General features: G+C 37.2%; 1 protein-coding gene across 1 annotated transcript in view; it reads right to left on the reverse strand.

Annotated features, from left to right (window-relative positions):
* cadm1a (cell adhesion molecule 1a) overlaps positions 1-14,401 on the reverse strand; it is a 416,025-nt gene that overhangs the window by 69,115 nt on the left and 332,509 nt on the right. Inside the window, exons 6-7 of the mRNA XM_007562962.2 lie at positions 10,822-10,980; positions 4,846-4,942 (exon numbers count right to left, since the gene is read on the reverse strand). Coding sequence (XP_007563024.1) covers positions 4,846-4,942; positions 10,822-10,980 — 256 coding nt within the window. The remainder of the gene's footprint in view (positions 1-4,845; positions 4,943-10,821; positions 10,981-14,401) is intronic.

Genomic DNA, 14,401 nt, shown 5'->3' on the forward strand with positions numbered 1-14,401 from the left:
TCATGTTGTGTCCCGCTTTAGCAGATCATAGAGTAAAAACCGTCCCTGGCAGCTCCAGATTAGGATGTCTGGAATAAAGCTGGAGGTTTCAGCTGAGTTTCACTTCGCCGCGTCCTGCTCAACTGGATTTTAACTGATTAAAAATTATTTTGAGGAGTTTTTATTAAAAAAATGCATAAATTAATGAAAATATGAATGATTTTTTTTTTCATTGAATAACGGTTTAAACATTTGAAGCTTTACTTTCAAATATTTTAATGCAGTGATGTCCAAACTTTTATCTCAAGCTAAAAATGCTAAATAACATTTTGGTGAATTTTTTTCCTGCTCCACAACTAATTAACACGTATTTTAATTGCAAAGGTCCAAAACAGAGTCTCAGTAGAACAGTTTCCTAACTTGGTCAGGATATCAGTTTTATTTTATTTCCAGAGCTGTCCTTGAAAACCCTTCATTGGATTTAGCCCAATTTAATTATTGAGTCTGCTTTTGAGCAAAAAGTCACTGGGGATTTCTGGCTCTACTTAGTATGACAGAACAAAAAAACAATATGGCTAACAAAAGAAAAAAAAACATTTATTGTTTTCAATAACAAATAAATTTGTTAATGAAAATTTCATATAAAGAAAAACACAAAAAATATCAATCTGCATCAGCTCCATTTGCTTCTTAATTATTGAATAAATATATCTACTTATTCAATAATTTAGCAGCAAAAAGGAGGCTCTGAACTGAAATTGTTGCTCATTTTGTTGATAAATGAACACAGAACAGGATCCCGACAGCATAGAGCTGCCACAGCAGAGGCGTGCGCCGTAAATGATGCAGGAAGGTCAGGTCTACTTGAAGCCACTAAAGGAGCTGCAGTTACCACTAAGTTGCTGTGTTTCTTTCACAAATGTGTCCAAAACTTCGCCAATACTCTGCTAATGTAAAAGAAAACACAATTTCACAATTGCAATGTTTCTATTAAATAAGAAATGCAATTAAAATCTCATGTTAATAACTTTGTTCAAGTCATTAAGAAACATGCATCCAACTACTTCCTGTTGTCTTCTTCCTCGTGGTTTTCGCCAGTAGTAACATCCTGTTGTTGATCATGTGATGCGAAAAAAGTGACTGTATTGCAGATATTGGTTTATTTCACTGTTTTGTGAAATAAACCAATTAGTTAGCACATCCTGGCGCCAACACTTTTTAATCAAATAATTGCTTTTTGGAATTTGACTTGTTTCCATTAAACAAATTTATTTTCAAAATGTCAAATTGTGTAATTATATGTTAAATGGAATCTGTAGAAAGTACTCCAGTTTCTTAATAAGCAATAAATGCACGACTTCATAACTGGGATCAATTGGAGTTAATGTATGATTAAATTAACTTGTTCTTATTTTATAAATTGCCTTGAAGTGACATTTAAAACCAACAGAAGCGATAACGTCTCTGTGTTTTTCTGTTTGCTGCAGTTTCTCTTCTCATTAGGTCACTTTCATATAATATTCACAACTCCACCATCATCCAATGATTGTTTTGTTCTGTTTAGATCTGAGCGACCTCGTCAACAAATTAACGGGAGCGACGCAAACGCTGCCAGCTATACGGAGGCCTCAACCGTCCAGCGGGACTTCTGCCCGAGGCACTCGCTCTTTTATTCTCCCCCGTTCGCTAATGGCTGTATTTGCACTCCATTACATCTCCTATCACACAGACCTGTCATCTGAGCAAACCAACACCTGCGTTCGCCACTGATACGTACGAAATGGCTGCCTAATGAGAGACGGACAGGAGCTTTCACACGACACCGACAGACATTTGCAGGAATCAATTATTGCCAATAAAAGCCTCAGTAAGTTTCCAACATGAGGGGAAAAAAAAAAAAAGATTCAACTGTTTCTGCTACAACTCAACATTTAACTGCATTTGTCAAAACAGTTTATACATTCATATCCTCGATGGAAACTCCTTTTGAAAACGCCGTGTTTAAAGAAGTGATTGCTGATTTTATTTTTTCAGTTTTGAGGAAAAGGTCCAAAAAAATCAGTTGCTAAACTTGTGGCTGTCACATTAAAGAAGTTAAAAATATAACTTGTTTTTGGATGCTGAATGCTTTTAAAGCTGCAGACAGTACATTAACTGTGTACTTGACTATTTGTAAGTTGCAACTTTATCCTTTAAAATGAAAATACGGTCACAGACGGAAAGACCAGGAGCTCATGTAATAATTTGTAAATGCCAGTAAAAATTATTTATTGTTATAGGGATACACAATATATCAGCACTAACATCGGTACTGATCAATATCAGTCATTTTTAAAATATCTGAGTCAGTTCAGTAATTTATTTATCTTTATCTTGTTGCCGTTTATTTCTGGGCTCTTCTTTTTTTCCAATGGGTTCGAAATGGTAATGAAATCTTTATAATATTGGCAAATATCGGTTATCGGCCATAGCAACAATATTATATCTGTAATTTACCAATTTGCAAATCTAAAATCAAACCAGATTTTTAATCAGGTTCTTCCTGTTAAATGGAAGTTGTTCATTTCAGCTGTCGCCACGTGCTTGCTCCATGTGAGGGATTGCTGTAACGTCAACAGCTTGCAGTAGTTATCTGTAGACTGTTGCCACTTGCTTGGTAAGAAGGAGGGATTTGTGCTTTGTCACTAGCTGTGTTTACATCAAAAGTTTTAAGCGCCTTTTGAAGTACTGCTTCATTAAACATTAATGGAAATGGCTAAATTAAAAAAATAAACTGATTTTTACACTTACTTAAGTTGGTTTTTGACATTTCTGAAAAAGAGTTAGTCCTCTAAAAGGCCAAACAAGTTGTGAAATGGCAAACTCTGCCTTACCAGAGGCACAAAACTCAAAAAGGTTTTAATGTGAAGACCTCCAGGTTAGAGGAAGAGAACTCGCTCCATTTTTCTGAGAAGTATGATCTGTGCTGCTTAGCGGTAGCATGGCTGCTAACTAGCTGTGGTTGCTAACTAGTTAGGTTGCTAATCGTCGACACAACATATGATTTAAAAATAAGCAAGAGAGTCAAATTTTAGCAGAGTGCAAATCTGTAAATCACCTCAGATAAACAGAACAGGTTTATGGTTTCCTATTTTTTGGCTTTAAAGATGCTTTAGTCTAAGTTCAGCAACCAGAAGTCTAAATACACTCAATATTTATTTGTAATTGCCTGAGGTGTTAGTCATTGCCTGAGGTGTTAGTCATTGGAACTAAACAAAACTAAATTAATATGGAAATACTCCAGAGCTTCATGGGAACATGCTATACGTTTGTAATTATCAAAGAGAAGAAACTGAACTAAACTACAAACCACTTCATGGATACTTGCTTTATGTGATTAACCGTCAAAATAAAGAGGTTTACTGTAACTTTATCAAAAAATAACATAGATTATCAATTATTACTTCAACAGCAACAGGATTTTATGGTATAAGTGTTTACAGTTGAACAAATTAAAAACAAGTTTAGTAAAAGTTACCACTAGTTTAGTGAACAATATTTAATTCATGAAAGCCACGACTCTTAAATGGGATGTAATTTACACAAATAAACATAAATGTGTGAAGACTTTTCCATAAATACATGCATAATATCTCATTAAAATGTGGGAAAACGTTTGCTTCATAGCGCTGTTTTCGGAGCATCAAATGGACATTAAAACTGTAATTTCTGCACATTTACATGATTTTATGTGACCTGAAAATGTACAAGTTGAGGTTGCATGCCCAGAATATTAAGAATATTATTCTATGCAGGGTTTAAAAACAAAAAAGTGAAGCTTCTGAAGGCTTCAGAGGCTGTCAATAAAGAACAATGAAGCAGGAAAATTAGGTAGAAAATGCTAAGAAATAATACAGAAAATGCAGTAGAGCAGCAGAGTGAAGCAGACAGTTTAGAGCTGCGTTTTAAGGCCAGCATGTGATAGATTCTCACTCAGTGGACCCAGAGGAACAGAGGAAATATTTTATCTCCTTTATGAGCTGCTACAGATACTGTACGTACTGAGCAGCTGCGTGCTGAGTTATTTAATATTAACTGCTTCCTATAAAGAGAGGAAAAAAATAATTTCCTTCCCGAGTCGGAGAATGATTCAGCACTGGCACGCAGAAGTATGTCAGAGAAATAACTCAAGGTAAAACACAGAAAACTTCTTACCGTGCTCCTCAGAAAAATCTTTATTTTATGGCGTCATTTTTACTTAAACGGCTGCTGCCTTGAGCTTTTTCAGATGAAAAGAAAACCGTCCCTGACTTCAACAAGAAAGAGGAAAATAAAGCTTAATAAATAACGCTAAACTTGAAAGATTCATTCGGCCTGATATGACTTTGCTACCAGTTATTTAAACACGATATTAAGATCAATGTGCTTAACATTTATAATAAATTAAACTACATTCAGTTTTCTCAGTGGGGATTTTCACTGAAACAAAGCTGAACCGTTTTTATGTCAAAACGTGGTTAAGATGATGTCAACGGAGGTTCCTACACAATGGACAGATGAACGGATGGACAGAGGGATGAACAGATGTATGAATGGATTAATGGACTGTAGGAGGGATGGATGGAAGAATGAATGGATGGATGTACAGGTTGTGCCAATGACTCCTTTTCTTCAGCCAATCAAATCTAAGCTTTTGCTCCGGGTTCTGTTGGTGGTTTTCAGTTTGAACTTTGATATGTTAAAATTGTTCTAATCTCAGATCATCTGAGATCCGGCAGAAACTCTGCAGCCCAGAGCAGTGGCGCCCCCAAGTTTTTAGCAGGAGTGGCCATGGCCCCCCCTGGGAAAAAGCTGATTGGTTGAAAAAAGTGTTTGAAAGTGACTTACTTTGGTTTGCCTTTGGCTTGACACGTCAGCTCCAGGTTTTCTCCTTCTCTTGTCAAACCCTGAGGAAATTCCACCACGATCTTCACCTCTGGTTTGTCTGAAACAACGAGAGAAAAACAAGAAAAGATCGTATGACTCAGAAGAAAAAGACACAGGAAGGGGAAAAACAGACCCACAAGGCTTGATAGCTTCAAAAATTGTACTTTATGTACAATACAAAGAAAAAAATCGCATCATGCAAAGTTAAACCAAACTTCTTGTGTTGAGCAAGACACCAAGACAACTGAACTCTGGAGAAAAATATTCTATTTACCAAAAAATCAAACAAATTGGAATTATGAAAATAAATTTTAAAAAAAAAGTTTTTGCCCTGCAGTGAGGTGTTCTTTATTTTTTTTTATTTCACAAAATTACAATGGAAACATTTTTCCACATCACATGAATCATTGGTGGAGAAATGCAGGAAGTGGTAAGAGCAAGATGGTGATGCATGTTTTTTAACTTGAACAAATTTATTCACATGTGATTTTAAATTTGTTTCCTGTTTAATAGAAACACTATAATTGCAAAATTGTGGGGGGGATTTTCACAAAAACAATTACAAAAAATGTTTTTGTTTTTAGCAGAATTTCGAAAGTTTTGCGTACATTTACAGCGTCTACTGGTTTTAGGTCGAAATCAAAGACGATGGAGAATCTGGATCCTTTAAAAGATGAAACGCAAAATGAGGAAGCCCATTCAAGGACTTGATGTGTCAAGGAGCAGAATGTGTGGAAAAGCTGCTGCTTCAAGCAAACAGAGCGAGCAATCTGAGGTTCCCAACAGACATAACAAAAGATGCAACAATCAGAGCAACATCCATGACTCGCCTCGGCTGCGTTTGAGTGAGAGGCGGTCAATTTTATGCTGCTCAAAGGAACCTTTATTGAGAAACCAACAAAAACAACAAGCAGCACCAGCTTAGCCTCGGTGGAATCAGCTTGACATAAACAATAAAATTACATTCAAGGCGTTTTTCCTCTACACTTCCTGCTCTCTGAACCGTGGACAGCTGTTCTGGAGCTGCATCCTAAACGGATTCTAAACGAACCGCAAACCAAAGCATGGAATAAACCTTTAGGGGTCAAAACGTTAGCTGGGCCTCACCAGAAGTCAACCTGCAAAGGGCAAAAGGAAAAGTTCCACCAGAAAACAGAAGATGGCACTTCAGAGCCAGAGAAGCTTAAACTGTGGACATATTATATTGGGAGAAGGACCAAACAAGAAGATGTTTTAATCTAACCAGAACTTAAGCCTCATTTTGGAAAGTTCATATGTGATTCCATCCAACAGATGGAGAAGCCAATAAATCCAAAGCTAAACTGCAAACATTCCAGGTGATACGCTTCTTATTTGAGATATTCCAAACAAAATGTTTTCTAAGAATACACTAAACACTACATCATTATAAATTATAATCAACCACACTTAGAAAAAAAGTCTTTAGTGGCAAGCTCAAAGATTGGTAGGTCAGAAAGCAAAAACCCTACTTTTTTCCTGCCAGTAAAAGCACCACAGTTAAGTTTCTACTTAACAAATTTAACACTCTTCAGTGTGAAGTTGCTACACTGAAATGTAGCTGTTTTCAGCCTCAGGAAGCGGCTTCAGGTGAAGTTAAAGGAAGAAGAAAAGTTGTAAGACGTTTCTAAGCAACAGAGAGAGGAACTTCTGCAGATAACAGGAAGGCTAAGCAAAATGTTCTGGTTTCTTACTTTAAACATTCAACCATCACGGATCATGTGGGGCATTTGGAAATGTTGGTAGTCTCAGAGTAAAACTAAAGCTACACTGATAGACACATAGAATGCTAACTGCTAGCATAAGGTGCTAACAGCAGCTTCTATAATCAATCTGTTTTTGTCTTTAGATAACAATGTGAACCAGTTTACTGCGGAGCTGTGTAGCACTGACTGCGCTCTCGTGCACACTGTGTGACATCGCCCCTGTTGCAGCTGTTAGCACATTAGCGGAAGAGTTCCCACCACTGCAGGGAGGTATGACCCATCCCATAAAGGAGACATCATGCAGAAAGAGAAGAGATATTTCTTCTTGTTTTATGTTTTTTTTTGTATGTAAACAACTTTGAGTTGCCTTGTTGCTAAAACGTCTCGTCAAAGTCCAGAGCCAAATCCAATCAACAATCTGTGGCAATCTGAGTGACTTTGAGCTGTTTTCTGAAGAACGGACCAAAGATTCGGTCTGTAGATGTTCAGAGCTGGAGAAAACAAACCCCAGAAGAACATGGATCACTCTGTTCCACCTGCGATGTGTTGGTTCATCGCATAAAATCCACTGGAGTCTGTGTTTGGTGACGAGTTCAGGGGGTGTACATACTTTTACAAAGCTCTGTACTGAATGCATCTTTTTTCCTGATAAACACACAATGGAATAGTTTTCAGATTTGATCCACCTCTTCATAAAGAGAAAAATATCTGGGTTGGATCTGAACGTCTGCAGAGAGGAGGAATCATAACTTCCTGCCGGTGATGTAAACCGCTCTTGTTGTGGCCTAAAGGTTTCTGTTTGATCCTGGTGTTTTTAATCAGGCCTGAGCCACGGCAGAAAAGCTCCACAAAAGGCCGTCCGACCTCCTCAGCCATAAACAACAGAAGCCTGGTTGTCCGTCTGTCCGCTTCCTGCTGATGGACGGCAGGCGGGCGCGCCGCCAGCTCAGTGGGCTCGCCAGCATCCACTCAGCAGCCCTTTGGCTTTTTCATGCAGTTCAGACTCTGAGGCAACTTTTTCCTGCTTCCACTCGTCTGACCTTGTCATCTCGGACCCATAAACATGAAGGACGCCCGGCGTCTCCAGGTCGCTCTGACAGCCTACAGTTCCTTCAGCGAGTTTCTGTTGACGTGTGTTCGTGGGTTGGAAATCACATGACTTATCGTGACATCCGTCGTTGCTATGCATTGATTCAGGAATATCTGTGATTTGGTAAAATGACACAAAGACTCTGAAGATCATCTTCACCATCACAGCCAGATAACAAGGTTTTAATAATAATAATTAAAAAAAAACATTGAGAAAGCAGGAAGTCGGTCAGTTATGCTGGCCTGACTTTCCCTGACAGCCTTAAAGGGCCAGTGTCATGTAAAATCAACTTTTTCTGAGCTTGCCATCATGTTATAATTTTATTCTTTCAACAAAAGCACACTCAGTGTTAACTGATTCTTTCATGCATGTCTGAGAAATCCTTGAATCTCCTGTTAGTCTGTAATGTTTATTTTGTGTGCACTAATTGGTGAATGCATTTTTTTAATGCAGGTTTTTCACAGTTTTTTAGAAGTTTATTCACACAGGATTTGCATTGAGTTTCCACAACTTAATGTTGTGGTATTATTAGTATTAGCAATATGTTTCTAGATCTATCTTTCTCACAATTAAGTTAGAATCTATGTGCTTTTTCTATATTTTACCTCATTTTCCATCCCACAGAAACACATATCCATCTTCTTTTTATTATGTTTTATGTTTGTCTTTACTTTTAATTCTAAAAATAGAAATAAAATCTCCAATAGTAGATTTATCTGAAGTTATAAGTTGTCTTTTTTCAATAGTTGTGTGATATTTTTGAGCTTTATTTGGCTGGTGTGAGAGTAAAATGGTTCTTTTGGTTGGAAAGTACTAGTAATATGTTTTTATGTCTGTTTTTTTGTCATTAGGTTGGAATCTATGACCTTTTTGATTTTTTTACATCATTTTCCATCCCATGGAAAAAAATATATGCAAAATTAAATGTTCATCTTAACTTTAAATCCTCAAGCTAGAAAGAAAATTGTGATTCTTTAAAAATAACAGCACATTTCCTACAGTAAATGCATCTAGAGTTAGAAGTTTCAAAAAGCAGTGCAACAATTTGGAGTTTCATTTGTCTGGTCTGAGAGTAAAAACGTCTCTTTAGGGTGTAAAAGTTGCAGAAGTTGGTCTGATCGTGGTGAATATTTCCGAGCGGTTGGCTGGTGGATCCTTTGTGTTTGTCCTCATCAGGTTTTCTCTTTATGGCGCGGCTGCCGCCCCCCCGCGGAGGCTTGACATCTTTTTTGTCTACGTGTTGTCCTTTTTGGACACGGAGGCGCTTTGATGTCGACGAACTCGCCGGGGTGTGTTCCTCTTTCACTCGCAACGCGTCAAAAGTGCGAGTGTTGCCGTTTGATCCCTGATGGATGGAGGGTGATTAGTTTTCCAGCTCAAACTGGGAGCAACTCGCATGCAGTGAGATCAACTTTGATCAAATGTTGGGGATTCAAAGTGAAAAAAAAGGGAAATCAACATTCTGCCCCTAAATTAAACACATTTCTGCAAATCAGATCATAGAAACTGATCAGTTTATATTTTATGAATATTTACAGACATAAACAAAACTGGAGAAAAACTGAGTTTCCTCCAGGATTGTTCTGAATATATAAACTCTGATCAGAAATATTATTTCTTTATTTGTTTTCTAATATTATTCAGATTTGGAAAACACTGGAATCTAATTCCAGATTTTTCCAGACTCCATCGGAACCTTGAGTATTCATTCATAATTATAGAAATCCAAAGATTTTCTGGATCAGACAAAGATTTTTCTATGCCGACACTTTTGATCACATCTCCACCGGAACATGGAGCTGACTTTAAATCTTCAAAGAAAACTGAATTTTTAAATGACTTTTCTGCTTAGGAAACCTCACATTTATGTGATCTGATGAGATTTGATCTTCAACACATCAGTGAGTGTTTTATCTTTATTTCCCTCCTTTGAGTACGACAGCATGGAAAAGACACTGCAGATAGAGACAAGAGTAAACTTCCACCAAAAATTTTTGAGATTAATCAAAGTCAAACATTTTTGAAACCAAGAAATTTCCAAGTTTTTTCTAGAAAATTTCTGAAATTTATCTCAAAATTTCACTTTTTAAGCAAATTTTTGACTTTTTCAATTCAGTGACTATTATGTTTTTCTTATCAAATATCTGAGATTAATATAAATATTTCTGAGTTTCTTGTAGCAAATATTTGACTTTTGGAGTGGAGAAATTTCCTTGTTTTTTCAATAAAATTCCTAATGTTTCTGAGATAAACATCTCAGAAACATTTTTTCACTTTTTTTTCAAAAGTGAAAACATTTTTCACTTTTGAAATTCAAATTTCTTCTAGAAGATTTCTGAGATTAATTTAAATAATCTGAGTATCTTCTTGAATGATTTTTGAATTTTAAACTCAGCAATGCAAAATGTTTCTATTTTAGAAGCTCATAAATTTCCTTGTTTTTCTAGAAAATTTCTGAAATTAATCTAAAAAATTTTCAGTTTCTTGGTGAAAATTCACTCCTGTCTTTTAATATTTTTGTCTATAATGGCCCTAATATGCCACCATAGTTGTAGTTGATGGATAACAGAACCTACAAGCCACGTTTGGTTTTTATTTAAATGTTTCACCTCCAATAACAAAAAAAAAAAAAAGAAAAAAAAGATCTAGGTTACAATTAAAAAAAGCTAAAAGTTTGAAGTGATAAAGACATGAAAACTGGTTTATTACAAATCTGAACATCAGACTGAAACATATAATTTTTGCCTGGTTGGTTTTCCTCTTGGTTCTGCTCTGTCTGTTTTCAGCCCCGTAAAAGGAGCCATTTTTAAAAGTAAACAGACTGCGGTGCTGAATATTTGGACGAAGCAACATTTACTGACTGCAGCATTGCTATTAAAAACAAAAGCAGCGTTCAAAGCCTTCTTCAACTGTCAGAAGCTGCAGAGGTAACACTCTCTGCTGCATTATGCTGCTTCCACAGAACCCCTCTTTAAAAAGTGGAGCTGCTAATGCAGAGAGTGCACTAAGGTGAAGTGAAAACAGGTATTTGACTGCCTTTATAACACTTACGGGAACAAAACGGAGATAAAAACCAAGCTTTTTGTTTTAACAGGATTATATGTGGGAAGCTGCTGGACTCACATTGCACCTCCAGGAATTTGCGCGCCAGGAAGTCTTTGACCGCAGGATGTTCCACGATGCAGATGACCGGGACGCCGTCGTCCTCCTTACTGACGGCGAACGTCACCCGGCTCGTCACGGTGTACATCTTATCGTAGCTCAGCTCCACTTTGGGTTTGCCTATAGGAAATACAGCAATACATTTAGTTTTATTAAGCTGCATAGCTGGATGTTTTTGGAGCTAAATGTTTAACAAAATAAGCTTGGAGACCACTGGTGTTATGACTGTTGGATCTGTTGGTTCTCCATTACTTTGGTACTCCTAGCAATAAAATATTTAACATGCAGAAAGATCATTTCTACTAAATTCAGCTGCTAACCTGGTAGATGATCTGCGACTTGTTATTTTGATACGGATCCATTTAACATCAGGATGAGGATCAAATCAGCGAACAACACTGTCGCACAATCCTTCAGTTCATGTTTTTAATCCTAAAATGCTTTTACATTTAAAAACAAAGTCTCCTGCTCCAATGTGAGCACAAACCTGTAGAAAGGTTTCAGAGAAGAAGGTGAAATTAGCAGAAAGTGTGAAGTTATTGGGCTGATTAATGAGCTGCCATCTTATTTCCTGCCTATCCTTCCGTTTCCCATCTGCCATCAGCTAAAAAAAAACTCTTCACAGTTGAACGATGCCGTCTTCTCCCCGCGTCGCGTTTAGACCGGCTCCTACGGGCCGAATCAGAGCAAGTACAGCTCAGCTGGAAGGTTTTAGGTGCTGAGTACCTGTCACTTTATTCTCCTCCCACACTGATTAATTCATCATCCTCCATCCAGATGCCAACTCAACATCCATTTGTGCTACGTAGAGATAAAATGGAGGGGCCCTCCTGCGCGCGGCGTGGAGCCCAGCCCGAACGGCGCCCGGATCTCTGGGACAAAGTCATTTCAAAAGATGGACGGCTGAGCTGTCAAACTGTGCAGCATCAAATATTTATCTGTTCAAGCAGAGACAATGTGAAGCAAAATGGGTTTGACTAAAACCTGAGCGCTCAACGTCCTCCAGGAAGTAGACGGAGGTGGAGGAGGTACGTCATATTTTCTCAGAAAAATTCAGTCGAGTCTTGACTGTTCCTGGTTAGCGAAGACAAACAAGTAAAGTCAGCAAATATTTGAAAAATATTAACTGATTTTTAGCTAACAACCAATCAGAGCGTTGTAGAATAGTGGAAAAAGGAGGAGTAACATTTCCACAAAAACACTCGGACATTTGGAGATACATTATCTATAAATGACAAGGAAATTTCAGAGTTTGAAAATGAGAAAAAAATAAATTTTTTAGATTAATTTCAGAAATTTTCTAAAATAAACAAAACAAAACAAAAAAAAAACAGGAAATGTTGGAGCTTGAAAGGTTGAAAATTTCTTAGCAAAACATCTGAAATTTTGAGATTCATTTCAGAAAATTTCTACACAAAACATAACATCAAAAATTTCTGAATTTCAAAAGTTGAAAATGTTTTACTTTGAAAGTCAGAAAATTTCCAAAAGTCAAAATTGTGCCTTTTGAAACTCAAAAACGTCCCAGTTCTCTTCTAGACCATTTCTGAGATTAATCTCACAATTTGATTTATTTCTAGCAAGTTTTCAACTTTTCATGCTCAGAAATTTCTGAGTTCTTTTAGTGTACGCTTACTACTCCTTTTCCCCCCCTTGCTGCAATAGCCTGTTGCAGGAAAGAGGTAAAAAAAAAATGTGCAAAATCTACATTACATCCCTGGAACTCCACCGCATACTTTGCCCTGATTGTTGTTTTATCTGTTTGTGGGGACTTCCTGCTGGGGCAGAGCGGGGTAATTGAAATCGCCCCGTGGTCGCCTCTCAGCTCTGCAGTCTAATGGCTCCTCTGCTCCCTGTCAGTCAATAAAAAACCTTATTTCTGTCGGCCTTGAAAGAGCAGAAGGAAGCGACCCGGGCAGCGAGGACCGCTGTTTTTATGCGACTTTCACCGTATTGTTAGCGTGACGAGTTGGGATATAAATCACAGAAACTCACAGGATAAAAGGGGAAGGATATAAATAAGATAAAGGATCTGTGGATGTAGAAACAGATGATTGGATCGGATTGTTATCTGCAGAACATTAAAGCAAACTTCACTGAAACATGAGTCTGAATTAGAGGAATTAGACTGAATATGTTTAATTGGAAAATGAGTCTGAAAGGAGCATCTTTAGAAATATTTAAGTCTTTATGAGGAAACCAGATATTTATATATAAAAGACATACAACATCTTGTTTCTCGCTAAATGTGCGCAAAATTTCAGTTTTTCAAAATTGGTGTGTTTCCATTAAGCAATTGAATTTCCTAAATGCCAAAATGTGCAATTATTTGGTCAGTGATGTGAATTCCAACTAAACTTGTCAAAGTGAAATTTAGTGTTTTCTTGAATTCAGTGCTTTAACAGTTTTTTTCAGTGTTTGGCAGAATTGTTTTTGACGTGGGTCAAATGTTCTGGGTTTCTTCAGAAATATACTTTTGTATCCTGTGATCCTGTTAACGTCTGAATTTTTAAGTAAATTATAAGATTTCAATCTGGAGAGACTCAGACGAAGAAAAAGGAACAATTAAAAGATTTAATGACAGGAATGAATAACAGTTCTTTGGCGCTCGGGCCCCGGCAGCTGATTTGAGCTGAGATTTGATGTGAACTCGATGAACATCCCGATAACTGATTAGGGAATACTTGGTAAAAGAAGGAAACTTTTGTTTAAATTGAGAGAAAAACAGGGGAATGAAGCCATCTAAAAGAAATCTGTATTTTACATCTGCTCTGGTCATTGGTTACCTCTTTATCCATTTAAATCCTGGTAAACAGTAAAACACTTTGATTCATATGCTTACATACGATTAAATCCTGTTTTCAATTGTCTGAACATAATTACCTGTCCAAAGTGACTCTACAGACTCAGAAAATATGAGTGAAGCGTACCGTCCCGTGTTTTACGGCCTCTGTAAAGCGGTTTGTGAGGTCAAAGCCGCAGAAGCGTGAATCCACCTCTTCAGAAGTTTCACTGCATCACAGTCGGTTATTTTCCTCAAGCTAAAGCTTCGGCTAGCGCTAATTCTAATGTGTCAAGAAGAAGAAGACCTCATGAAGCACCCGGTGCCCACGCCTCCTCAAACACGTCTACACGGCTAAGTTTAGACGATAACTTCCAACAAACTTATATAAATATATATATTAAAAAATCTTTGCATGGTGAAATCTGGTGAGTTGCTGCTTAAAGTCGGGTAAATTATCGTTTGATGCTCTGAAGGATTCTCAGTTTAAGTAAAAAAATAAATAAAAATGCAGAAAGATTAAAAATATAAAAGTTTAAAGGTTATATTTTAAGATTCCTTGAACAGGTTGTGCTTGGTTTATGAGCTAAATAAAACATGTTACAGTTTTCACAAAAGATCATTCAGATAATGAGATTTTAGTCTGGTTTCAGCTCATTTCAGAATGGGCTGTTTTAGGGCCTCTGCTTGGGTTGCCAGGTAACGGGCAGAGTTCTGTTTGGGTTGCCAGGTAACGGGCAGAGTTCTGTTTGGGTTGCC

The sequence above is a fragment of the Poecilia formosa genome, unplaced genomic scaffold (genome assembly GCF_000485575.1).
Source record: "Poecilia formosa unplaced genomic scaffold, Poecilia_formosa-5.1.2 Scaffold143, whole genome shotgun sequence".
Taxonomy (NCBI): Eukaryota; Metazoa; Chordata; class Actinopteri; order Cyprinodontiformes; family Poeciliidae; genus Poecilia; species Poecilia formosa.